Below are 27,289 nucleotides of genomic sequence, written 5' to 3' on the forward strand. Positions count from 1 at the left end.
ATTTTCAGTTTTCTGTGCTCTAAGTTTTCAGCAAGTTAAAAGCTGCACATTACAAAGCAAGGCTTTGCTGCTGTAGGTACCACCCCGTTCAGAAGAGGGGACCAGGAACATGAAAAACAGAACTCAATGTGATATTTCGGTTGGTGTGCTTGGCACAGGCACAGGGCTTTTGGGGAGGAGAATTGGCCGTTATGGGAGAGTGTCAGGTGTGAAGGGCTTGCAATGAGGACCTCTAAGGAATTGAGAGTTTTAGGGTTGACTGCTGATGTTGGCAGCAGGAGAGAAGTGAACTAAGTTGAGAGAGGGTGCAGGGGCTCCAGAGGGAAAGACCTTTCCTCTTATTTCAGAGAAAGGTATTAAAGGTCTGTTTCCAAGTGCAGGCAGGTAAAGCCACCTGTCCGAGCCTTTGGGATGCCACCTTCCGAACTTCTGAGGCGCTTTTTGTTTCATAACCCTGCCTACCTGTTTTCTAATGTTTATAGTTTTAGGCATTTTACTCCTTGAGGCAAAAACATCATTGGGAATTTCTTCTCTGCCCCTGTATGGTGCCTATCAAAGTGTCTTTGTGAGTTATAAGTACTCCATAAATGCTGCTTGCTTGAGTACATAATTTTGTCCTACATTAATTTAAAAAAAAAAAGTCTTGCCTGGCCTGGTGGCTCACACCTGTATTCCCAGCACTTTGGGAGGCCGAGGCGGGCGGATCACAAGGTCAAGAGATTGAGACCATCCTGGCCAACATGGTGAAACCCCATCTCTCCTAAAAATTAGCTGGGCATGATGGTGCATGCCTGTAGTCCAGCTACTCAGGAGGCTGAGGCAGTAGAATCACTTGAACCCAGGAGGCGGAGGTTGCAGTGAGCCGAGATCACAGCCCCTGTACTCCAGCCTGGTGACAGAGCGAGACTCCGTCTTGAAAAAAAATTCTTGCTTTTAGGGTGAGAATTAGTCAGAAGACTGCTTGGTGAATTACCTCCGTATAAAGATAATGCCCAATAAAAGCTTAAGAGCCCTATTTAAATATTTTTCTTGGCATTGAGCATCAGGTGTATGCTGACTCTGTCTGCTCTCGTCACTGCCTCTCTTCCTTGGGAGAGCTGTGTTAGAAAAGTTTCTCCTGGATGTTCTCTCAGATTTAGAGCCTCCTCTTTTCTGGACTAGCATCGTCCCATAGGATGAGAATGTACTAATCTAGTACAACTGAGGAGCTGAATTTTAAACTTTTACTTAATTTTAATGAATTAAAAAATTTGAAGACACATGTGGCTAGTGTCCACTGTGTTGGACAGTGTAGTTCTGGACCTTGGCTTAGTTTAGTCGCTTTCAGTTGTCCAGAGGCTCCTAGTAGCCCAGAAGGCCTCATATTAGTCAGCTCAGGATGCTACAAAAAAGTACCACAGCCCCTGGTAGTTTAAAGCAACAGAAATTTGTTTTCTCCCAGTTCTGGAGACTGAAAGTCCAAGGTACTGGCAGGTGTGGTTTCTTCTGAGGCCTCTCGTGGTTTGCAGATGGACTTCTTCTCACTGTGTTCTTACTTGGCCTTTCCTTTGCACAGGCATCCCTGGTGTGCCTCGATGTGACGAAATTGGATTATGGCCCACCCTAATAGCCTCATTTTAACTCAGTCACCCCTTTCAAGGCCCTGTCTCCAAATATAGTCACATTCTGAGATTGGAGGTTAGGGCTTCAAAGTACACATTTGGGGATGGGGGTACAATTCAGCCCATAAAAGCCCTAGAAGACCAGATATTTCTTTTTTTTTTTTTTTTTTTTGAGATGGAGTCTTTGCTCTGTCGCCCAGGCTGGAGTGCAGTGGCATGATCTCGGCTCACTGCAAGCTCCGCCTCCTGGGTTCACACCATTCTGCTGCCTCAGCCTCTGAGTAGCTAGGACTACAGGCGCCTGCCACTGCGCCCGGCTACTTTTTTGTATTTTTTAGTAGAGACAGGGTTTCATTGTGTTAGCCAGGATGGTCTTGATCTCCTGACCTCGTGATCTGCCCGCCTTCTGCCTCCCAAAGTGCTGGGATTACAGGCGTGAGCCACCGCGCCTGGCCAAATATTTCATTTAAAATACATATGTTCAGGACGGGCACGGTGGCTCATGACTGTAATCCCGACACTTAGGGAGGCTGAGCTGGGAGGATTGCTTGAGCCCAGGAATTGGAGACCAGCCTGGGCAACAAAGCGAGAACCCATCTCTATTTAAAAAAAAAAAAAAAAATTCCACGTAGAACTCTGGTTAGAAAGGAAGGAGGAAGAGAGTATCCACAATCCCCACCAAAAGTGTGTCTGTCAAGTCACAAGTCTGTACTGGCCTCCATCAAGAAGCTGGGGATGGAGAATTAAGGTAAATATTTGTAGGTTACCAAAGGGTTAGCCCAGGCTAAACATGGAAATCTGGTGGTGGAGGAGAGGAATGATAGTTGCTAGTAGAAGGTTGGCTGTCCTTTTGTCATACAGCTGGTTCAATATAAAGTATATGTTGATGCCTTACAGCCATGCTGTCCGTCCACGCTCAATATTTGATAAGGTGGATGATGGTAGTGGTAAACGCAGAGTTCTCATTAAGAACCCCTGGAATGCCACGCTTATAAAAATATGCACATACTCATTGCGTTGGAACACACCCCTTTCCATGCCCTCTGAAGGCAGCCGGTTCACAGCCTCTGCCACCAACTCACTCATTTGCATTGGAGCCTTCCTTTTGTATATAACTGAGTGGCCTGTGTTGTGGGGTATGCCTCCTGTCCCTGCATTCAGGTCCACAAAATGAGGCCTACCTGGGTTAACTACCCATACTCTGCCTTCCTTCAGCCGGGCCTGTGCATTTGGACAGTTCTGCTTACAAGAAAGACAGGGTCTATGCAGTGGCCACACCTCAGCCTCTCTAGCCTGCAGGCCTGACAGAATTTTGGCAGCACTTCCCAGCCCAGTGCACACCATGTCCAAATGAAGGAGAGGCAGCTGCAGACGTCAGCATGGGGCTGCAGCACGAGCCACAGCCGTGGCTGGGACTTGCTGGCCTCTGGTCTGGAGCCCTTTGCCTTGTTTTCTGGCCTGGTCCAGAGGAATACCAGTGTGGTATTTACAGTTGGGGGACGGGCAGGCATTTTCTGTGCCAGGTGCAAGCCCTTATACAGCTGCAGTCATAGTTGAAGCCTTTCTCCAGGTGCCCTGGAGGCCCAGCCCTGCAGTTGGATGGAGTAATGTTGGGGTGTTTGCAGGCAGCGTCTGCAATTGCTGGGCTTCTGGGACTGGGTGGCTCAGCCAGTCTCTGGAGTTACACATTGCGCCAGAGCGTGGCCAAGGGAAACAAGTCCTTAATTTTCTGCTTTCCAGCCCAGGATCCTGTCCTTAGGGATTTGGCACATGTGGGAATGGGGTCCACTAACTATTTTCAGTACAGTTGATCCTTGAACAACTCCCCCTACCCTGCAAATCAAAATTCTTTGTATAACTTTTGACTCCCAAAAATTTAACTAATAATAGCCTACTGTTAACCGGAAGCCTTACTAATAACGTAAATCAACATATTTTATATGTCATATGTATTAATACTGTATTTTTATAATAAAGTAAGCTAGAGAAAATATTAAGAACATCATAAAGAAGAGGAAATATATATGTGTATATATAAAATATACTATTCAGTGAGTGAAAGTAGATAATCATAAAGGTATTCAACTTTGTCTTCATGTTGAGTAGGTAGAAGAGGAGGAGGAAGAGAAGGCATTCATCTTGCTGTCTTAGGGGTGGCAGAGAGAAAATTCTCACATAAGTGAACCGGGCAGTTAAAACCCGTGTTGTTCAAGAGGCAACTATATTTCTAAAACCTAAAGGACATTTCATGTTATCTTCAGTAAACCTGTAGAGGCTAATTTAAACATCAAGTATCCTTGTTTTTATCAGCAATTATATATTATTGTTTATCTCAGGCCAATAGTATCTCTGATCAGCACTGTTTTTTTTTTTTTTTGAGATAGAGTCTCGCTCTGTTGCCCAGGCTGGAGTACAGTGGCATAATCTCAGCTCACTGCAACCTCCGCCTCCCAGGTTCAAGTGATTTTCCTGCATCAGCCCCCTGAGTATGATCAGCATCTTTATATATATGTAGCAAATGGTGTTTTTGTTGGTTTTGGTTGTTTTTAAAATTTGGTGTCTCTCAAAGGTCCAAAGGGAGATTGGTCTCATTCCTTACTTCACAAAGAATGATAGAAGTGTGCTGATACTGTTAAGATTTTCCTAAAGTTATAGAGCAGGACTTCTTATTCTTGTCTGACTTCCTTAAATTTCAGAGATTTGTTGACTTTCTGTGGGAAGAAGGTCTGGAGCCAGGCTCCATATGGGCCCTCTCTGGTCTCCCTGTTTCTACACCTGAGCTAGGGTGGAAGCAGTCTGTCTCCCCACCTATCAGAGCCAGGTTCTGCCCCATCACCTGTGATAAGGAATGGGCAGAAAGGAAGCCAACTGAAATTTAAAATTAGTAATTTTCCCACTGACTTGTACTTGGACCTCAGCAGAAATGGTGGGTGAGTGTCAGATGTATGTGTGTCAGTTGGTTGAAGGCCTAAGTGTATTTAAGTATGTTGAAACATTTCTGGGCCAGTTCTTTGAATGTATGTATGATGCCTGTGTTTGTTGGAAGTGGGAGTGAGTTTGGCTGTAGAGCTGGGCTACGCTGGGGTAAAAAACTATGATAGGTATAGGGTCAACCCCTGGTCTAAATGACAGTTATATCAGATGCTTGTCTTCTATCATGCAGCTAAAACAAATAAACAGTAACTAGATTAAATTTCCCTAATTTGAGATGAGAATTAACACAGCATTGCTTTACTCTAGTACAAGGCTAGCTTGGCTTTTAAGTAACTCATAGATGCGTTTGTCGGGTCTGTGTGCCCTTGCTGTGTCACCAGGCTGCTGGACTCGATACTTGCCAGTTTTAAGCATCTTATTTTGTTAAGCTGGTTTAACACCCCTAAAGACAGATACCAGCATATTATTTAGTGTCCAGAGCAGTGACTGAGACAGGGTGACCGCCGTTTGATCAGTGGCAAGGTTCTTTCATAGTTTGCATTTTGTGGTGCAGCGAACACGAAGACTGCCATTCATTCTAATTTCTGAACCTTTTGTGCATGGCACAACATGAGAAGCTTATCACACACCAGCTACCAAATGTGGAAGGTGTGTGCAGTATGTGTTAGATTTACTCTTGAGGTTTTCCTTATTTTAGATCTAGGGCAAGACAGCATGACTATTTTTGATATTTCAAAGGGGAGTGAGTGTTGGAGATGTCTGTATAATAGGGCCTGAAAGAACGTTGTGCCCGGGCAGGGTCCATGCTCATGGTGCTACGAACTCTGAGCCTTTTGTAACTTTATATTAACCCAAAGGATTCTGTTTTAATGGAAGTTGGGGATATTAAAAACAAGACAATGTTTTTCCCCACTCAGTCTTTCCCATGTTTAACATGAGGTAATATAATATAGAATTGTTTTTAACAGTGTATGTCAAGAATTTTAAGTCATTTAAATTTGTCAGTAAAGTGAACTTAACTTTAGGTAATAATTTTACCTTGTGAATGGCAGTAAAATACTTTTAGACATTATTAGCAGATTTTTAGAGTTCCTAACTCCTTTCCTGAAAGCGAAAAGAAAGTAAAACAAAATTTTACTCGTCATATGCTTAGTTTGTCATTAAATATCAGCACTCTGGAAACAAACAAAATGCAAACCAACCCAGCGTAATCTTACCACGCAGTTTTTAACAATAGCAAGCACACCATTTTTAATAAGTGTGTGATATTTTGCTGTAGTATAAATTACTGACTCCTGGTCTTTTTAGTATTTAAAATATTCTAATTTCTGGTTTGAACTCACTGTCCCACCCCCAATATTTTCCAGAAAGTGTTTATAAATTTTGTTTTAATTAAAAAGGAGTGTTAATTATTTGGATTTTAATAATATTCTGGTAGCTTCCTGACCTCCTGGGAGTGTCTGGGGAGAGCCTGGCTGTAGGGAGAGGTGTTGGTATAGCAATGTCAAGACACTCCCTTTGAGTCTCTAGCCTGTGGCCTTCCATGAATGTTTCTGTAGATGTAGGTGCATTCCAAGCAGGAAACAGTGGCTCCACAAATCTATCTTTAAATGTATTATTGCTTTATTTTCCTTGAGCTCAAAAGCATATCTTCTATTAGGTGAAACAGGAATAAATTCTTAGTGCCTGCCACCTTCAGTGATGGTTAGAGCATGATTGACTGTCCTCAACAATGACACTTAAAAAAAAATTTTCTGCTTTTCAAAGAAATATTGAGAATCTGCTTTGTGCACAGCACTGACTAACTTAGCTATGCTCTATGTTGTAAATTCTGCGTCTTATACCAGTGGCTCTTGATAGATTAACTTTTTGATACAACAAGAAAATGAGAAGGAATAGATCACCAGCAAATACCTGCTCTTGGACATGGAAGGCCGAGCAGTTCCCTTGGGTTCACAACCCCCTCCCAGATTCTCACTTGGTTCATCAGCAAAGTCTAGGTTTTATACAGACCACTTGTGTAAAGTAAAATAGAATTTTTTCCCCCTTACTGTTAATGGATAGTATCTCAGTGATAAATGTTTAATAGCTTTATTGAGAAATAATTGACATACAGTGAGCCTCTGAGCCTCATATATTTAAATTGTGTACTTTGATACATTTTGACATGTGTTTATACCCGTGAAATCATTGAAATCAAGATAATCCTTCCCTCTCGCTTTTCTCTAGTCTTCCACTGATCTACTTTCTGTCACTATAGATTAGTTTGCATTTCTAGAGTTGTATGTAAATGGAATAATACAATATGGACTCTTTTTTTTTGGTCTGGCTTCTTTCACTCAGGAGAATTACTTCAGCATTCATTCATGTTTGCATGTATCAGTAGCTCATTCCTTTTTATTGCTGGATGGTGTTCCACTGTGATGCTGTTCCACTGTATGGATATACCAGAGTTTTTTCATTCACAGTCTGTTGGTGGATATTTAGGTTGTTTCTGATTTTTGGCTTTTCTAAATAAGCTGCTAAGAACATTCCTTATGCCAGTGATAATTTAAATTTAGTTTCTTTACCAGTCTTTCCCTGTCTGCAAAGTGAGTTTAATAGGATTAATTTTGCTTTTCCTTCTTCTGTATTGTATCAACACTAGGTAAATTAAGAGGAAAAGGAACAGACTATTTTTGGGTGGACTAGAGTTTCTCTTGGTTATTACTATTGGATACCAAGTATGTAGCATCTTTGTATATCTGTTTTTAAAAGCAAATGTGGCATAGACAGCAATTTTCAGGATTCATGAAAGCAGTCCTAGGAAAAGCTTTCAAATGAGTGTCATTATTTGGGTTGTGTTCAATGCCAACAAAGCTGCAAGCTTCCTGGGAACCTTGGAAACTACTTGGGAGGGATCCTGACAGATCCTTAGGAAGAGACAAGAGGGTCAGAAAACCTGAGAATGAATGAATTTGTTGTTTCTGCTTTGACTCTGAAAGTATTTGACTCTGAAGACCCTCTTCTCCCCACTTCATGTTAATTTTTAAAGTATAGCAATGGAGTGATTCTCTAAATTTCTGGCTTTGTTCCTTATCATTTATAACCTTTTTGATAGTAATTCAAAGCAGAGGAGGACCATCCCTTTTTGTTCTGCTTTTCTTCCCTTCCCCAAACCTTCTGATAATTCCATCCAGACACTGCGTGTGCTTTTCCTCGTCTCTTCTTTCAGGCTGTCGACCGGCTGGAGGATGGCCTCCAGGACAAGAGGGAGAAAGAGAGGCCTGTTTATAGACCCTAGGAGCCACCTAGCCACCTTCATCTCCAGGTTCCTAACTCGGCGTCTGTCTTCCTTTTTTCCAGTAATGACCAGATTTAGAACTTCTGCAGGTTGGGCTCACCCCAGTGTGCCCAGAATATTTCTTTCAGTGTGGGAGTGAAATATTCTTGTTCATTTAGAGTCTAAAGAGGCACACTTAGTATTTTTTTAAAGAAGAATTTTCTAAAACATTTACTGAAATGCCATGGGGCCACCAGCAGGAGCTCCAGTTCTGCTGATTGTGCTGGCGGAACAGCAGTCAGTTGACCTAGTAATGAGCCTCAGAGCTGGTGCTCAAGGGTAGTGCCGACGTTGTCCCTGTCAGGCAAGCATGGCAATCCCATTTGGTCTTGGTCATCGCAAATCTGATGATAGGCTTATGTGCAGAATCTATTTCTTAAGGTCCCCAAGGTCTTAAGGGTGCTTTGATTCTCTGTTGCTGTCTCTGGAATCTGTAGAGATAAGAGCTTCTTGTCTGAGTGACAAATGATTTCACTGGCAGAATGGCAGTTAACCTTAAGCTTTTTTGGCTTTTATTTTTCTGGATTTTGTTAATTTCTGGAAAATGGTACAGTAGGTGTTCAGGATTGGGGTGATGATTATTAAAAATAGGAGGTGGAGGTGAATTATCAGAAAGTTGGACAAATACTACATGTGGGTGTTAGGGTTGTTTCAGATCTCTGGCAGCAGTATGGCACCCACAAATGGAAGGTTTTGCACTTAAGTTGTCTTTGTAACAAATTAACAGGAGACAGGCAGAGATGGAGAAGAGGAGCTGGAATTATTGGGAAGTTGAATTGACCTAGCCATTGATTGTGTCCTGAATGAGAAGAGTCTAGGACAACTCTTAGATTTCTGACGTCAAGTAGAAATGGTGGTAATAGTCATCAAAGTAGGAATGTAAGAGGCAGAACAGGTTTGGGTAAAATGTTGAGCTCAGTTTTTATAATGCTGAGTTGACAGATCTAAGGAATACCTTAGGGTTGATGTCTTATGTGAAGGTGAAACTGGATCTGGAGCTTGGGAGGGAGGTTAGTCTGGGAATGTAGGTCTGGCAGGTTCCTCTGGGTGTGCTGGGTAAGACTGTGGACATGGGTGAGCACCCCCTGGGGAGAACATTTGGAGCAAGAAAGGAGCAAAGAGTTCAGGAGAAACCCATGTTGATGGGGTGCATGGAGAGGAGGAACCCACAGGGTGGAAAGAGAATTGCCACTGAGGCTGAGGGAGTATTTCAGGCAGGATGGAGTTGTTGGTGTTGAGAAGTGTCAGGGCAGAGAAGAGCTCAGACTTGGCAGCAGTTGGGAGACCCTGTTAGGCAGCAGTTAGGTACCATGTTCTGGGGGAGGCCAGATGATAGGAGTAGACCTCCTTTGGAAGAAAGGCAGAGAACAGAGCCAACTGGCATTTTCATGGGAAAGTGGAGCAAATTTTAAAGGTTATTTGGCAATTGGCCCCTTAGTCTTCACTAAGTTTGTTTACCTACCGTCCTCCCTTATGGCACTATGCTAGCTATTTACTACACCATAGGCCTGAGGTTCCCTGTCTAGGGATTGCTAAGTTTTTATGCCTTGTGGAGTGAAACCTTTTTTTAAAAAAGTGTTTTAGAAAGCTTCCTGAAAACTCAGTAAGATGTTTTTCTTTTCTTTTCTTTCTTTTTCTTTTTTTTTTTGACAGAGTCTCGCTCTGTCCCCCAGGCTGGAGTGCAGTGATGCAGTCTCGGCTCACTTCAGCCTCTGCCTCCTAGGTTCGGTTCAAGCAATTCTCCTGCCTCGGCTTCCCGAGTAGGTGGGATTACAGGCACCTGCCACCATGCGAAGCTAATTTTTTTAGTTTTAGTAGAGGTTGGGGTTTCACCAAGTTGGCCAGGCAGGTCTTGAATTCCTGACCTCAGGTGATCCACCTGCCTTAGCTTCCCAAAGTGCTGGGATTACAGGTGTGAGCCGCCACCCCTGGCCTGATATTTTTTCAATTTGTATTTAGCAGCATGAGACTTTGAACCTCTTCAGTGCAGGCTTATGGGTGAAGACTACACCTGCATGGTGTTCTTAAAGTCCTCTCTTCTGTTGGGTGTGGTCCTTGATACAGCATCCCTGCACAGAATGAGCACATTAGGCCTGCTCATGAGAGATGAGCTCATGAGGGCATCACAGGTGGTCTCATGGTGCAATGCTGAGGTGAGCCTGGGATGAGTTTGGGTAAGAAAACCCCTGAGAACACTCAGTGACCCCTGCAGTTTCTAATGGTTCTTATTTGGATATTTGTTTCTTTAGGCCTGTCAACTACTTGGTCCCAGAATTCCCGATCCCAGCACAGGAGAAGTTCCTGCTCCAGACATGAAGATCGAAAGCCTTCGGAGGTACTTCTTGAATGCTTGCCTGACTATGCATGAATATATGCTACCCCATATACCTAGTTGAGTGGTGTCTATTTGTGCAGTCCTGGGCAAATTATTCAAATCCTTGTGCTCCAGTTTCCAAATGTGTAAGATGGGGAGAACACAAGTGCCTCATAGGATTGTTGTAAGGATTAAGTGGGTTAATACACATAGACTAATACATGCAAAGCATGTGAATAGTTACTGGCACATAAGTGCTCAGTAAATGTTAGTTATTATTATTAATTACATTCTTTTTTTCCTTTCCCGTTGCATCTTCGCTGGCTCCCAACAACTTTTCTTCCTCTGGCCAGGATATCAGCAGGTTCAGCTGCTGCCAAGTCACTGCCAGCCTCAAGTTAGTTTTAGCCATGGATTTGTGGCTTATTTGGCAACAACCAAAACTCTGGGAGTTTTGTTTTGGGGATTATGCTGAAGGCTTTCCCCATTCTTTCTCAATTTGTTTCTCATCTTATGTTTCCTCTGCTCCCTAACTTTTGTTATCTATCTATCTAAAGTTGCTTTTAGGTGCATTTCTTTCTGCTGGTCTTTGTTTAGGGGCCCTTATGAGGCCTGAGGTCTGTTTATTCTAAAGACTTTTGCTAGGCTTTAAATCGTCGAAGAAAAAGCATTTTATTTTATCACAGTTTTCAAGTGAGAAGGTTATAGGAAGAGTTTCTTTGGTTGAATGCTTTGCTTTGTCCTGCTTCTTATGGGGTGAGTTCACAGACAGCCTCATCCTGTTAATGGTAATGCAGAGGCAGATATTCCTTGGAGGAACTTCGCGGGCTCTAATAGGGAACATCAGAAGGCTGCCCTGTTGTGGAGTGGAGGAGTTATTTGGTTGTGGAATAGCTTCCTCCATGAGGAAGTAGTTTACATCCTTTAGAATTGTGGAAAACCATCCCAGGAGGCACTTTAGCATGAGATCAAATGTGCTTGGGAAGGTAGCCACTTCTTCCCCTTACTTTATTTCAGGCCTTTTTTCCTTTGAACCTTTAGTGCTTTCTTCCTTTTCTTTGCCAAAGAGTGTCTCTGCTGTTCTTTATTTCTTAATTCCTTGTGCTGTGTCTGTAACCCCCAAAATACCTTTCTGATGTTCACACTAAACTCCTGTTACTTCATCACAGGAATACAAGGGGGACTGAGGAGCTGTGACCTGGTGTGACAAGGGCTGGTCCCCAGTGGTGTAGTTTGAAACCTACTTCCAGCACTGACACCAAGCATGGAGGAGGGGGCCCAGCAGCACGGGTTGCTGTGCTGGCTTTGTCCCAGCCCCACATTTTGGTCCAGATGTTTTTCTCAACCCTGAGTCCAAACTATATGTATGGCACTAACATACTCTACCAGAGACTCCAGAGTTGATGTCCATTTGAGGGCCTTTGTTTCAGTTCTTGACCGAGTCTTTGAGCAAAGGAATAGCAGGCTGCCTTTTTTTCATTTCATTGCTTCAGTTTGATTTTCTTTCTTTTTTGGCAAACTCCTTTGTTTTTTATTTATACCACTTAGTTGGAATATGTTTTTACCTGATTGGGCTCTTGAAGGTATAGGCCCATCTCTTAGGTTTTAAAGTACTTTTCTCTTGGGGGCCAGGGAGTTGGTGTCCACTGGGCTGGGCACCTGCTTCAGCGGCTCTGTGCTTGAAGGGAAGGATCCTGGTATTACATGTGATTTTTGTGGGAGGTGCATGGCCTAGTTCTTGCTTGTTAATAGGTCTTTAGAAATGAAGAGTGACATACTGGGGAATAGTCCGTATTGAAAATGACAGGCAGGAGAAATGGCCTCTTTATTCAGACACTGCCTCAGACTTTATTATGGTGAAGTTTATTAAAGTGGTTACCAGCCTGAAAAGCCACCAGGAAAAACAAATATGGACCTATTAGCAGGCGTATGATGTGAACTGTGCTTAGTAGCACAAGAAAGAACTCCCTGTCCTGAGAAAAGAGAGTTCAGCATTGTGACTTGTGTAAACAGACAGGGCAGCTTACAGATGCAAGCTTGCTCGACGCCAAACACAACTTTGGGCTGGTCCTGATGTCAAGGTCAGAGCTTTCTTATGCAGCCTTAGACACCAGTGGGCCAAGGACGAGGCTTGAGAGGGAGCCAGCTGTGCAGCCCTGGCTGGGAGGCGGTGTTGTGCTCCACCCCAGGGGCAGGCCTCATTGACCAAGGATGAATGCCACAGGCCCAGGAGTCTGCAGTGGCATAGGCACTGGGATGGCTGCCTTTCCTGTGGTTTCCTTCATTTGGCCTGTGATAAGGAATTGGGGAGCTCTCTTGGTAGAGGGGCACTGTTGGATCTGCCTGTTTTTGGCAGAGTGGGGAGAGGGTAGTGACTTTCTCTATTTCCTTTCCCCACAAATAACTCTTCCCAGGTAGAAGTTTTGCCAGGTGAAGGTGTGCAAACATGTTCTTTGCAGGCCCATCAACCCAGTGGCCTGTGGTTGCTTCTCTTCCAGATTTTTCTAGGCCAGCTCAGACCTTGACTTCACCAGCTACCATACCATAAACCCTGGTGCCCTGGGAGGTAGGGCCTGGGTGGGGGCAGTCTCATTATAGAAGATGAGTCCCTGGCCAGGGGCAGTGGCTCATGCTTGTAATCCCAGCAGTTTGGGAGGCTGAGGCAGGTAGATCATTTGAGGTCAGGAGTTTGAGACCAGCCTGGCCAACATGGTGAATCCCTGTTTCTACTAAAAACACAAAAATTAGCTGGGCGTGGTGGCGTGCACCTGTAATCTCAGCTACTCGGGGGTGCTGAGGCAGGAGGATAGCTTGAACCTGGGAGGCAGAGGTTGCAGGGAGCCAAGATTGTGTCTCTGCACTTCAGCCTGGGCGACAGAGCAAGATTCCATCTCAGAAAAAAAAAAAGGAGATGAGTCCCTAGTGGTTCTGGGTTTTGGCTTGAAGTTGTTACCTGGTTAGTGGAGTTATATTTCTAGAGCACCCTTGAGTGCAGTATCTCCCTTCAGAGATTTCCAGGTACATGTTTTCAGCAGCCCTTTTGGTGAACTGAGAGACATTATTCAGAGGCGGACAACAAGATTTTTTGTTGTTTTTGTTGACGTTGTTGTGGACACTATGGACTGAGGGAGTGAGAGGGCAGTGTTCTCTCAGCACTGCCACCCCCCATGCCTGAGTGAGGTAAAAGGCGTGTCAGGCAAAGTTTTTCTGTAATAGGTCAGGCTTGTTCTGTGTTGATACAGTGACCTTGTTACATGGCAGCTCCATGGTTACATTGCAGCTGCCAGCACTCTGAATAAGAATGTAAATATCAAATGTCAGTGTCCCTTTCTCTTCCTTTCCAGGTGTTTAGGACAGACCTGATCACTGCCATGAAGTTGCATGACTCCTACCAGCTGAACCCGGATGAGTACTATGTGTTGGCAGATCCCTGGAGACAGGAATGGGAGAAAGGGGTCCAGGTGCCTGTGAGCCCGGGGACCATCCCTCAGCCTGTGGCCAGGTAGAGATGCCCTGAGGACAGAAGCCTCTCCACCCACCCTTGCTCTTCTTCACTGACAGCAGGCATCTGAGAAGAGACAATTTCTGTGGGAAGAGACAATTTCTGAGTTAGCAATAAAATATCATGAGGCCTCAAGTGGAAATAGAAATGCAGGAGCAACATACTTCAGGCATACAGGGTAGTGGTTTTGAGGGCCATGAGCCTCCAAACTTAACATTACAGCCACCACTGTGGGGAGGTGCTGCTGTCTTATGAGAGGAAGGCAAATTCCAAGACATCCTGGGAAGTGATGGGCTGGGGGAGGAAAATTTGGGTGTTGACACGTCTGCATCCTCTTTTCCTGCCCTCCGTATTCGCTCTGGAGAGTGGCTCTCCTGGAGAGAAGCATCTGGCTTTGTTGGGAACTAGCACAGGCAGCTGCTCCGCCTACTGCGGTTGCCTCTGCCTTTGGAGGAGGACAGGTGTAAGGAGACCTGCCAGTTAGGGTTTGTGGAGAGGGGAGTTTTGGAGGGATTTATATTGACTGGTCACATTGTTCTTGGGGTGCATTCTCTGGATTTACTGACTTATCTTTAAAGATCCCTCAGGGTCGAGTCCCCGCCGACTCTCCTCACAATCAGGTTGCAGCTGGTTTACTCATTTCCTCACTGTGCTGCTCTGTGCCACCTGGAGAGTCCTGTTAGGAGGGAGGCTTGAGTGCCCTCTGTGCTCAGCCGGCACCTGGCTTTTCCGCCATCATCAGTTGGCTGCTGCTTTGCAAAATAGTGTCTTTCTCCACCCTGAGTCATGACTGAACTTGCTTCCTGGCCCTCACCCACTTTGTGTCTCTTTTTTTGGGCACTTAAGATTATCAAATTTGAGTTGTCATTTTGGGATCTCTGGGGAGTCTGTCCAGTGGTGACAAATGCCCCTGTCTTACTCAGGTTTAGGTGACCAATCAGGAGTGCCGGGATGGCCCCCACAGGCTAGAGTCTGGACGTGTGGAATGGAGTGGTCATGGGGCCCTGCGGGGCAGACCAGGTATCTGCCTCAGAGCCTGTGTCTGAGATGCAGCACCACCTGATTCAGCACTGGCAGCCCCAGTCCAGGAGTCACTTGCTGAATGCTTCACTTTCAGTGGGGAGCCGGGACAGAAGTGAGCATTAATACAGCTTGTGGAAGTTTTACAAGCTGTATTAAAGTTGGAGCCCTGAGCAGGTTGGATCCCTGCTCTTGGTTGAGTAGGAGAAATCCCTTCAGTTTGTCCATGTCAGCGTCATGTAGATAAAATCATTCCTGTAATATAAGGGTGATGAAGGTACTCTGACAGACTCTGGGCAGCCTGTTGACAGTAATTTAAACTGTGGAAATGCATATGTGGAAGGACTTTGTTGAGGCCTGGGGCCTGTGATAGGAAGATGGCTTTTTTTTGGTTCCAAGTCGGGAGTGATTTGCTCTTCTTGCACATGCTGTCATATTTTGAGTGGGGTGAGTTGGAAAGCACCACTCCAGGTGTTAAAGGTCGGGAGAGATTGTGTGGCAGTACCAGGAGGAGAAACTTGTGCTTTTGTTCCTGGGATCATAGGTATATGTTGGGAGAGTCAGTCCCCTTCTTGGCTGGGACTCTCTTTCTTAGATTTGTTGGTAATGGCCGGGGTCTTATTTCCTTTTTTTTGTTTGTTTTTGAGACAGTCTCACTCTGTTGCCCAGGCTGGAGTGCAGTGGTGCAATCTTGGCTCACTACAACCTCCGCCTCCTGGGGTCAAGTGGTTCTCCTGCCCCAGCCTCCCGAGTAGCTGGGGTTACAGGCGTGTGCCACCATACCTGGCTAATTTCTGTGTTTTTAGTAGAGATGAGGTTTCACTGTGTTGGCCAGGCTGGTCTCAAACTCCTGACCTCAAATGATCTGCCTATCTCGGCCTCCTAAAGTGCTGGGATTACAGGCTTGGGCCACCTTGCCCAGCCCAAGACCTAATTTTCTTTTCCCTCTCTCCATCTCTTTTTTTGGGAGGTGTGAGGGTTGGCGGGTTTCTCCTTCTGGTTCTCAGAGTCTGCTGTGCCTGCCTGCCTGTGTGGTGCCCTGGTTCTAATGGCCTCTAGCAGGGATGGGCAGGTCTGGTTAAGGGAAAGTGATTTAATGACTAACTCTTGAAATACATGGGTCAGTGTGTTTTGGTGTTGGCTGCAGGCCAGAGTGGTCAGAGGTGGTGGGCAGGGCACACAGCAGGGTCCCGGGAAGCAGATTTCGAAGGCTTCTACAGTGTTTTCATTCGTATCTATTGCCTGTTAGCGGGCTTTAACAACTTCTAGTTAAGGTTTTATTAGCAGTGACATTCAGGTTTTCAGCCTCTGGTGATGACCTGGGGCTCTGAGGGTTGGAAGAGGAAGACACTTGGGGCCTTGTGGCACAGTTCATTGTCTGTGGCTGAAAGGGTAACCTGGCTGCCTTGTTTTTTTTGTTATCCAGGGTTGTGTCTGAAGAGAAATCCCTCATGTTCATCAGGCCCAAGAAGTACATCGTGTCATCAGGCTCTGAGCCTCCCGAGTTGGGCTATGTGGACATCCGGACGCTGGCTGACAGCGTGTGTCGCTATGACCTCAATGACATGGATGCTGCATGGCTGGAAGTGACCAATGAAGAATTTAAGGAGATGGGTGAGAGACCATGTATTATATTATTTTATTAACCAATGATGAATAGAGACATATTTTAGGCAGGTAGGTGAGTAGCAGAAAGCTCCGTATTGCCAGTTGAAGGCAGCTCCATCATAGCTTCAGTCAGTGAGAATCGCAGCCCTGCCTTAGACCTCAGCCTGTTTGGCTGTGTCAGATGTACTGAGATGGATTCAGAGTGGAAGCAGGGCTCCTCGGCTCAGGCACCAGGGATTCCCATCCCCGCTCTGATCTAACTCCCTCATTCACTTACCTTAAGGAAGCTGAAGTCCAGGGAAACGAAGTGACAAAAGGGCATGGTCCACAGTTACCTGCTCTAGTGTTTTTTTCCTGTGATGCCATTCAGATTCCTTCTTTAGCCGTGGTTTGCCGCTTCTCTAAGTGAACACTCTTCCAGGCATGCTCCCCATTTCCAAGCACATCATGTGTGTTTTAACCTGAGCGATTTTCCTTATGTCATGCTGCAAACCTGGAGTTCTTTTTCCTTCCTGTTTATCTCTGTCCTGGCTTTCCTTCAGTGAAGCCTGACATTAGCTGCGTGCCCAGCCCTTCTCCACCTCTTTCCTGCAAGCTCATTTTAGTGTATGTAGACGTTGGCGCATCTCATGGTGTTGAGACTGGGATGGTGTGTAGGTCTCATCTCACATGCCAGTCCTGATTGCTAAGGGTTGCCTTGAGGGTCTTGATGAACAAGGCAATGGAGTCAAGTCTGGGCTCAGTTTGAAAAACTATGAGGATTAATTAGCTTTTGTGCTGTAGGTACATGGTGGGGAAGTGGTGGCAAGGGCTGTGTATTGTGATCTAGGACATAGTAAATAATCACAAGATCGGCCGGGCTTGTTGGCTCACGTCTGTAATCCCAGCACTTTGGGAAGCTGAGGTGGGCAGATCACCTGAGGTCAGGACTTCAAGACCAGCCTGGCAAACATGGTGAAACCCCGTGTCTACTAAAAATACAAATATTAGCTAGGCGTGGTGGTGGGCATCTGTGGTCCCAGCCACTCAGGAGGCTGAGGCAGAAGAATCACTTGAGCCCGGCGGGGTGGAGGTTGCCTTGAGCCGGGATTGTGCCACTGCATTCCCACCTGGGCAACAGAGCCAGACTCCATCTCAAAAAAAAAAAAAAAAAAAAATCACAAGATTTTTGTCGTGGTGGATTTCACAGCCTTGAAGGGCCAAGACCTTTTCTTTTGCATCTTTCCAGGGAACGTAGCACAGGGCGTGGCTTGCAGTAGATGCTTGTCCTGCCATTAGGCTCACCACCTGTTGAATGGGAGTGATAATGTAGAGTGAGCTGAGCATGGTGTTTTCTACTCGCTCAGTTACTCAGGTGTTCTTGTAGACAAAATAGACTTCCTTCTTCTTGGTCCTGCTTTAGGTATTAATGGCCAAAACATTAGCAGGCCACAAGGTGGTTTTATGGCATGAGTTCAGGAGTTCTCAGAGATCTTTTGGAACTGAATACTAAATTTTAGCTTCAGAGATGATACAGTTTCTGCTTTGTTGTAAGCACATTATAAAGACCAGTGTAATGCACTTGACTGGAATCTAGGTGTCCTGTGTTAAGTCAGAGGACTCAGCCCAAAGACTCTTCGCATTTATGAATGGTTTAAATAATAAGAACTGGGCTAATCCATATTTGAAGATACTGTTGAATACATTGGCAAGATTAATTTTGTAATTTTATAACATAAATGGAACACATGCTTAAATATGTTTGTCTTAGCTGTTATTGGTCTTTTTTTCTTTCTTTTTTGAGATGAAGTCTCACTCTGTGGCCCAGGCTGGAGTGCAGGGGTGCAATCTCGGCTGACTGCAACCTCTACCTCCTGAGTTCAAGCGATTCTCCTGCTCCAGCCTCCCAAGTAGCTGGGATTATTGGCACCTGTCACCATGCCTGGCTAATTTTTGTATTTTTAGTAGAGACAGGATTTCGCCATTATTGGCCAGGTTGGTCGTGAACTCCTGACCTCAAATGATCTACCTGCCTCAGCCTCCCAAAGTACTGGGATTATAGGCGTGAGCCACCGCACCTGGTGTTTCAGCCTTTTTTGCATTTGGTTAACTATGTTTTTCAACCTTGTAGAAGTAAGAGGATGAGGAGGGATAAACCATTCAAAAATATTTGAGTGCCCAAAGTGAAATGTTTTGAGAGAACTGTTTTACCTACCAAGAAAGGCAAATTTTTAAAAACATCCAAACCATTATATGAAGTCATGGTTTTGAAGTCACTTACGTGTTAGTTGTTATGTGTAATGAGTATAATGAAATGACTTATTCAACAATGTATGTATTTAATATCCTTGAATCCTTTTAAAATTTACCTTTTGCTTTTCCATTTACTACACTGCATCTTCACTATCTGACCATAGGAACATAACAGTTTCCTGGAAGACTCTCCCCTTTGAAGATTGTTTCTTAGAAGGATCTGATAAGCATTTAATAAAAAATTTTGGGGCCCTCAGGGATGGATGCATCGATGGGTTGATTGATTGAGACAGGGTCTTATGTCACTCAGCCTGGATCACAGTGGCACAGTCATGGCTCACTGTAGCCCCAACCTCCTGGGCTCAAGCAGTTCTCCCACCGCAGGCTCTTGAGTAGTTGGGACTACAGGTGTGTGCCACCACGTCTGGCTAATTTTCATATTTTTTGTAGAGATGGGGTTCCACTATGTTTCCCAGGCTGATCTTGAGCTCTTGGGCTCAGATGTGAGCCACCACGCCTGGCCAGTGATTGGATTTATTTATTGTACTATTCATTATACATATTTTTAAGTATAAATAAACCAGTACTATTTTGTAATATTTATTAGTATGGATTTATTAAAATGGGTTTTGTGGCATTTTTAACTTCAGGAATGCCTGAACTAGATGAATACACCATGGAGAGGGTCCTAGAGGAATTTGAGCAGCGATGCTACGACAATATGAATCACGCCATAGAGACTGAGGAAGGCCTGGGGATTGAATATGATGAAGATGTTGTCTGTGATGTCTGCCAGTCTCCTGATGGTGAGGACGGCAATGAGATGGTGTTCTGTGACAAATGCAACATCTGTGTGCACCAGGTATGTGGGGCAGGGAGGCCAGAAAGAAGAAACCTGGGGCACGATCCTGTGTGCTGTGGGAGTGTATGCCTGGAGTCCAGGATTCTTCCTCCGAATGGGGTCTGTTTTTCTACGATTTAAAGAAATCTGCCCTATAGACTTTCTTTTTCCCTAGTAGGTTCTTATAGTGATTGAAATACATCCTCTGCTTTTGCAGCCAGAAGGATAGCACCCTCTGTGGAAATCGTCTTTCTTCACATAGTGTTTTATTTTTATCCATAAAAGTCAAGTTTACTTAAAAAGAATGTATGAGCCCTCTCTGTCCTACTGTAACACCTAAGTTTAGGTATTAAGAACACTGAGAAAACAAACCTTTGAAAAGGTGGTTGGTGTGCTGTATTAGTTTCTTACAGCTGCCCTGTGGAACAGACAAATTACTACAGACTGTGTGTGCTTAAAACAACAAAAATGTATTGTCTTGTGGTTCTGGAAACTAAAAGTCCAGAATTGAGGTGGTGGCAGTGCTGTGCTTCCTCTGAAACATGCAGGAGAGCCCTACCTTGCCTCTTCGTAGCTTATGGTGATTTGGGCAATCTTGGGCATTCCTTGGCTCGCGGCTGCCTTCATCATCATGTGTATTCTCCCTGTGTCTCTGTCTTCACATGGCGGTCGTCTTCTTTTTTTTTTTTTTTTTTGAGATGGCTGGAGTGCAATGGCGTGGTCTTGGCTCACTGCAGCCTCCGCCTCCTGGGTTCAAGTGATTCTTCCGCCTCCGCCTCCCGAGTAGCTGGGACTGCAGGAGTGTGCCACCACACCCGGCTAGAGATGGGGTTTCACTATGTTGGCCAGGCTGGTCTCGAACTCCTGACCTCGTGATCCGCCCACCTTGGCCTTCCAAAGTGCTGGGATTACAGGTGTGAGGCACCGCGCCCGGTCCACATGGTGGTCTTCTTAGAAGGGCACCAGTCGTATTGGACTAGGGACCCACCCTACTTCAGAGTGAGCTCATCTTAAATAATTACATCTGCAATGACTACTAAAGAGGGTCACATTTTGAGATATTTGGAGTTAGGACTTCAACATGTCTTTTAGAGGACACAATTTGCCTGTCATATTTGTGAGCATGTATTAGGGTATAAGCTGAGCTGTTAGAGGAAAGCAGCCCCTTTTCTTGAAGACGATTTCCTCTCTTAACAGGACAGTAGGTTTTGGTGATTGCTTGCTACCATCCACAGAAAGGGGAACCCTTAGATTTCAGGAGGATGGGCGCTAGGTAACTTAAAAAGTTTATGACAATCTCAGTGCCTCTTTTCTTTTTTATTTAGTTTTTAATGCAGTAATGAAGAAATTTGGATTTGGGGGGGGATATGTGCCCACGTATATTCTTAGGATTTAAAAGGCTATCCTGAAGTACTTTCTTTAAATTCACCTGTTGATGCTGAGATTTAAAGCAAACTTAAAAGAAAGACTTGTATGGAATAGGTGCTTGGTGACTTCTTGGGAAGAAGAAGCACGTTTGCTCCATGAAGTTCTTGATTACCCTTTGCTTCATAATTTGTGACCTCCTAGGCTTTCCCTCTGTCTGAAGACCTCCCCAGCTGTGGCCCAGTCCTGGCTCCTTGACAGGGAGACCTGCGACTCCTGCTTCAGTCATCGCCGTCTGTCGCTCTGGATCTCAGACTGTCTGGGAAGTCTTATGGTAGTGAGAATTCCTGTAGTGGCTTTGTTCTGTGACATGAGCATCCTGATGGCCGGTGTTGCTTTTTTGGTTGCTGGTGCTTCATGTATTTACTTTGCTGACTTCTCAGTCTTCTTCTTGTCTTTACTTGCTATTTTTTTCCCCATGAAAAATTTTTTTGAGTAAAAGCGTTCTGCTTGAAAACTGGTCAACCCCTGTTTTATCAATGAGTTAACTGATGTCAGGGCAGGGTTGTGCAAGCTCTCACGGTGGGCGTGTGGCAGAGTTGTAACCTAAGGCTTTTGGATGCCCCCTTCTCACCTTCTGTTCTTTCTGCCGTATCACCTTTTGTCTTTTCCTCAACATTTACTTCATTTTTCCTTTGAGAAATCCTTCATGGTTTATCTTTAAGGCATACTTTATGTAATCTCCTAAATTAATTTAGACCTGCTTTTCCAGGAAAAAAATTTCTTTCTTCACTTGTGGCTGTAGAATGTCTGATACAGACCTTTAGTATTTTGAAACCTTTATAGTGTCACTTAACTCCATTAAAAATTTTTTTCTAGTAAGTCTGCGTTGACAGTGGCTTATTCATGGCCCCGACACAGCGCTCCGAGGCTTCCATCTGAAGTGTGACTTTTCTTTGCTCAACTCTCATCCTTGTGGTTTCCTCTTTGCATCGTCGTGGGTATTCAGATTGCATAGTGGCTGTGTTTTTTCTGTGTGAAGAATTAGAGCTATGCTACTGTGACTCTCGACTTCCTGACTTCCAGGTCATTTAAGGATAAAGTTCTGAACAGTTGGGGTTTTAAAGGGCTCTCTGAATATGCTCCTGGTACCCTCGTGGTTTTTATTTATTCAGTTATTTAACATTAACCTTTTCTCTCTTTGAACTGTCTTAATTACTTTAGTTGTAATAGCCCTGATTTCTGCAGTTTATGCCATCTTGTGTAATTTTGCCATCTTGTACAAAACAGGCTTTATTTTTTAATTTAAATTTTTTTTTGTCTCCATTTCTGAAAGGCTGAATTTGTTTTAAATATCAGCTAAGGAGACGACATTCTTCCCTTGTAGAAGGCCTCCTTTTTCTGCCCTGTTGTGTTCACTGGGAGAGTGCTGGGATCTAGTTGGTATGGAGTTTGCTTAGCCTAGGGGAGTGTGCGTGCTTCTCTCCTGTTCCATTGCCATCTCATTCAGCAGCTTTGGGAGATTCTCTCAACTGCTGTGTGCTTTTTCTCCACACTCTGTATTCCACCCAACCTCTGTCAGTAAAGTAGAGGAATAGCTTCTCTCATGGAACCCTGTGGAGTGTTTCGAGGACTTACTGAGGACTTACTGCTCAATATTTAGAAACTGGGTATGGATGGGTTTCTGCAGCAACACAGCAAAGCAGATTTCATATAAACCTTTCTGTCCTCAAGTAGTTTCCAGGACCACCCTTTGCTAAATAAATATGTATTGTGTCAGGGGAGCTCACATACCTCCTAAATGCTCCTGTGAGGCTGCCGGGCATTTTCCCGAGGGGAGAGGGTGGTAGCCAGGGAGCTGTGGGAGTGCCTCTGCTTTGGTGGTAGTTCTGTTAAAATCTTTCTAAGTGTTTAAAATGAATAGATATAATGGGAAAAATAACATTTTCTCTTTCTCTTTATTCCTCTGGGATGTGCCGTGGCATCACAGGCCTGTTATGGAATCCTCAAGGTACCAGAGGGCAGCTGGCTGTGCCGGACATGTGCCCTGGGGGTTCAGCCAAAATGTCTGCTGTGTCCGAAGAAGGGTGGAGCTATGAAGCCCACCCGTAGCGGAACCAAGTGGGTCCACGTTAGCTGTGCTCTGTGGATCCCTGAGGTACGTGTGGTTCTTTTTTTGTTGTTTTTACTTTTTTTTGAGACAGAGTTTAACTGTGTCGCCCAGTCTGGAGTGCAGTGAGCTGGATCATGGCTCACTGCAGCCTTGACCTGCTGGGCTCAAGTGATCCTCCCACCTCACCCTTTTGAGTAGCTGAGATGATAGGCATGTGCTACCAGGCCCAGCTTATTTTTTATTTTTTGTAGTGAGGGGATCTCACTTTGTTGACCTGGCTGGTCTCAAACTCCTGGGATCAAGCAGTCCTCTTTCCTTGGCTTTCCAAAGTGTTGGGATTACAAGCGTGAGCCACTGTGCCTGGTCAGGCATGGTTTTTAACAGCACCTTAGCTCAGAAGGTCCTGGCTTTTAACTGGGATTCAGTGGGTGGGTGGAGAACCATGCATAAATAGGCAGCATTGTAGCTGATGAGTAAAAAGACACCTTTTAGTTGCTACCTTTTTCCTTGAGGAAAAACTGAATCTTAAGCACACTCTCATCTTGTCATGGAATGTAAATTTGTGGAAATGTTAGCTGGAAGCAGCAGTCAGTCACTTGGGACTATAAGTTAGTGGTGGTCACCCAGCCATCGCAGTGAGCCTTCCCATCGCGACTCTCACTCCCAGGAGCAGACCTGTAGCACTTAACCAGCTGTGGCCTGGGCGTGTCATTCCCCAAGGATCAGCTGTACATCCTGTGTGTGGCAAGTTGTACTTGAGTTGAGGCACCACCATGGTTTAAAAACCACCACTCTTAGGCATACTTTGGTGATTTTTATTTAAACTCTTATTGTGCCTCAACCTTTTAAATTTCAGGTCTGGTCTAATTTATTTCTAGTCTCAGACCTTGACTAATATAATTTGCATAGCTCAGTGTGAGAATATAATTTGCTATTCAAATTCCAGCATTTTTTGGGTGTGATTTTGGTACATTTTCCTCTTGGGGAATATTATTTGAGGATGATTTGGACTGAGGTTTCATGATTTGGGTCTTGGTAGCATTGGGTCTCGTGGTTTGGTATTGATGGGATACAATTCGGTGATCCAGGCTGAATGCAGAGATGATACCTTATTTATCTTTGTAATTCCCCATCTTGAATGTAGTCATGTTTCGGACTGAAGAAAATGGTTTTCTTTGGCGAGAGATTAAAAACAGGTTATATTTACTTACCCTGTTGTTGACAACCTATTTGAATCAATTTAAGATGGATTTTTAGTCTTCACAAATTTGTTATGGGCTAGAGATTATAGACCACATTGTCCTGGTACATGAGTTTTTGTCATTAGACGCTCCAGTGAGAAGTGAAAACTCAGTTATCAAGTGTTTTTGACAAACAGGGATGTCTGTCAGATGGGGACTGGGCTGTGGGCTCAGTTGTCACTGGGGCTGTTCTGAGGCTTTTAAAGTAAGGATTTGTTTTGAGTGGGTGCCCCTTGCCACTGTCTGGTAGGAGAGATGTAGGAAAGTAATGGATCTTTTAGTTTCTGACATTCATGTTCCGCCTTTGACGACCTGAGCCACCCTGTCTTGCTGTTTTCCGACCTTTAGGTGAGCATTGGCAGCCCGGAGAAGATGGAGCCCATCACCAAGGTGTCACACATTCCCAGCAGCCGGTGGGCACTAGTGTGCAGCCTCTGCAATGAGAAGTTTGGGGCCTCTATACAGGTAATTAGCTTCCTAAGGATGGCTTCATTTTCCTTTCCTGTGTGGTGGGGAGCAGGATGAGGGAAGGCTCTGTGAACTGTCCAAGGGTTTGGAGAGGGGACTAGAATCCAGGAAGCAGGACGAGGTTCCCAAGGGGTGATTCCAGCCCCAGTACACACACCTTTAATAGGCTAACTGTATCTGGTGTAACCAGAACCCAAGCTTTCACAGTCACAGCGTAGTTCAGAAGTTCCCCTGAGCTGTGAGGTGGTTGCAGTTTGTCTGTCGCTACCCGCTTTCTGCCCAAAGTCTAGCATCGCAGCTTCTTTCCATAGGCCGACACCTCCTAGCAGTCTTAGTGAGATGTTCCTTGACACGGCATTTGAGAGTTGGCCACCCTTCCACCTGCAGTCACCGAGTGTAGCTGCAGACCCTGGCCCACCTCTGTGGTGGCCTCCTGAGATTTCAGGTTTCCATGGTGTGCACACACCTGTTAGTAATCAAGGGGACATGCTGATGCATTTGCATTTGGAAAAACAGAGACTCTTTGAACACGGCCTGGGTAGAGGGGCATCTATGAGGAGCTCCTGTGTATGCTCTCTTCTGATTGGAGCATCATTTGGATGTCTGATTCTTTATGGCACTTTGTGCACATGCACGTGTCTGTGTGTGTGTGTGTGAAAGAGCATGAGCAAAAGAGTGCGTGCACACCTGTGTGTAAACATGTTGCCTGCCTGCTTTTGCATATCCAGGTACAGACAAGTATAGGATGTCATGAGATAGGGGAATTAAGGAGGGAATATAGATGGCATACTGTTTTTCATGTGGTCTAAGACCCTACCGAGAAGTTCGTTTTTAGGCCTCACATTATTGACATCTAGACAGTCAGGATTAGAGAGGCCTGCAGTGCTGTGTGGCTGATGGGGGCCCTTCAGGTTAAGTTTGGATCTTCTGGGATGTACTAGCACAGGCCACAGGCTCTTCTTCCTTGGTTTCCTCATTGAATTCTGGGAACAGAGGCACTGTTTTGGGATGGCTTCTTTCTCAAAGCAGCTCAGCACAGACATAAGCTCCAAGAGCATGGTCATCCTGTCAGCCATGGGTTTTAAAGAAATGATCTCATTTGGCAAAGTCAGTTTGTATTTTGGCTGATAAATACTTTTCGGGAAGGTGGTTTTTAAAGTTTTTTTTTTTTTTTTTTTTTTTGAGACAGAGTCTCACTCTGTCGCCCAAGTTGGAGTGCAGTGGCATGATCTCGGCTCACTGCAACCTCTGCCTCCTGGGTTCAAGCGATTCTCCTGCCTCAGCCTCCTAAGTAGCTAGGATTACAGGCACGCACCAGCACGCCTGGCTAATTCTCATTTGTGTATTTTTAGTAGAGATGGGGCTTCACCATGTTGGCCAGGCTGGTCTTGAACTCCTGACCTCGTGATCCACCCACCTCGGCCTCCCAAAGTGCTGGGATTACAAGCTTGAGCCACCGTGCCTGGCTATTTTTAAATTTTTTTTAACAAGCCAAGTGGTTCTACTTTTCTTCTTTATCACTTGGACTAGTGTTCAAGAATCCAAAATATAACAGAAATATTTGGAGGGTGGGTCATGAGACAGCTGGTGGGATTTGGCTGGGGACCTTGAAATAGTGGAGATATTTTTGGCATGTGAATACATGACAAACGCCTCTGGCCCGAGTTGGATTGGGAAAGGAGGAGGAAAGAGTGGAGCAGGAAGAGAAAAGGGCAGGGAGCTGATGTACTTGAGTGTGTGTGTGTATGCATGTGTGAGTATGGGTGTGTGTGAGTATGGGTGTGTGTGAGTATGCGTATGTGGGTGAGCATGCATATGGGAGTGCGTGTGTGGGGGTGTGAGTGTGCATGTGATTATGCATGTGTGTGCATGTGTATGCTGTGAGTATGCATGTATGCGTATTTGAGTATGCGTGTGTGAGTGTATGCGTGTGAGTATGCATGCGTGAGTATGCGTATGCGTGTATGCGTGTGAGTGCGTGAGTATGCACGTGAGTATGCATGTAAGTATGCATGTGTGAGTACGCGTGTATGTGTATGCATGTGTGAGTATGCATGTGTATGCATGTGTGTATATGTGTATGCGTGTGAGTATGCGTGTATGTGTGTGTGAGTGTGCATGTGTGAGTATGAGTGTGTATGTGTATGCACGTGTACACTGGCAGGAAACAGGCTGCAGCAGACCACATTCCCCGGTGTTCTGAGCGTAGAATTTATGCCCTTGGCTGAGTATGCCAATCCTGGTCCATAATTAATGTTTAAAAGAGGTGGGCGAATGGGATCTTTGTTTCCCTTTTGAAGAGAGATGATATAATGACTTTTTGGTTGCCATTGACCTCTTTTTCCCAGAACATTAATCTAAAGAAGAGGCCAAAGAAGGCTGATGATTTTTCATATCTTCACAGAATGGATTGATTTTATTAAAAGAATTCCTCTCTGAAATGTCTGCAGTTGTGAAGGCTCTGGTTTACGTTTCTGTAACATCTGTTTGCTGAGTCAACCTGAATGGGAAAACCCAGAGGAAGGCCGTTTGGCGTTTTTACAAAGTCCTGTATAAATATTCTGCTGCAGGTCATTTCTCTTTAGGGTTAGAGCGCTTGGGTTAAGTGTAGTTTAAGCCAAACACAGATAGTGTCTCAGTCATCTGTTCCCACTTTCACTTCCCACTTGGCTGTGTGCTACAAGGGAAGACACTTTGTCTTCTCATGACAGTGGCCAGGTGTGTGTGC

The 27,289-nt window shown here is 44.9% G+C and overlaps 1 protein-coding gene across 9 annotated transcripts in view; it reads left to right on the forward strand.

Moving 5' to 3' along the window:
• JADE1 (jade family PHD finger 1) overlaps window positions 1-27,289 on the forward strand; it is a 65,430-nt gene that overhangs the window by 23,142 nt on the left and 14,999 nt on the right. For all 9 annotated transcript variants that reach the window (XM_054486815.2, XM_063664121.1, XM_054486819.1 and 6 more), the window contains exons 3-8: window positions 10,107-10,192; window positions 13,516-13,673; window positions 16,120-16,307; window positions 19,184-19,395; window positions 22,730-22,897; window positions 24,442-24,558. In XM_054486815.2, coding sequence (XP_054342790.1) covers window positions 10,107-10,192; window positions 13,516-13,673; window positions 16,120-16,307; window positions 19,184-19,395; window positions 22,730-22,897; window positions 24,442-24,558 — 929 coding nt within the window. The remainder of the gene's footprint in view (window positions 1-10,106; window positions 10,193-13,515; window positions 13,674-16,119; window positions 16,308-19,183; window positions 19,396-22,729; window positions 22,898-24,441; window positions 24,559-27,289) is intronic.

This window comes from Pongo pygmaeus, chromosome 3 (genome assembly GCF_028885625.2).
Source record: "Pongo pygmaeus isolate AG05252 chromosome 3, NHGRI_mPonPyg2-v2.0_pri, whole genome shotgun sequence".
Lineage (NCBI taxonomy): Eukaryota > Metazoa > Chordata > Mammalia > Primates > Hominidae > Pongo > Pongo pygmaeus.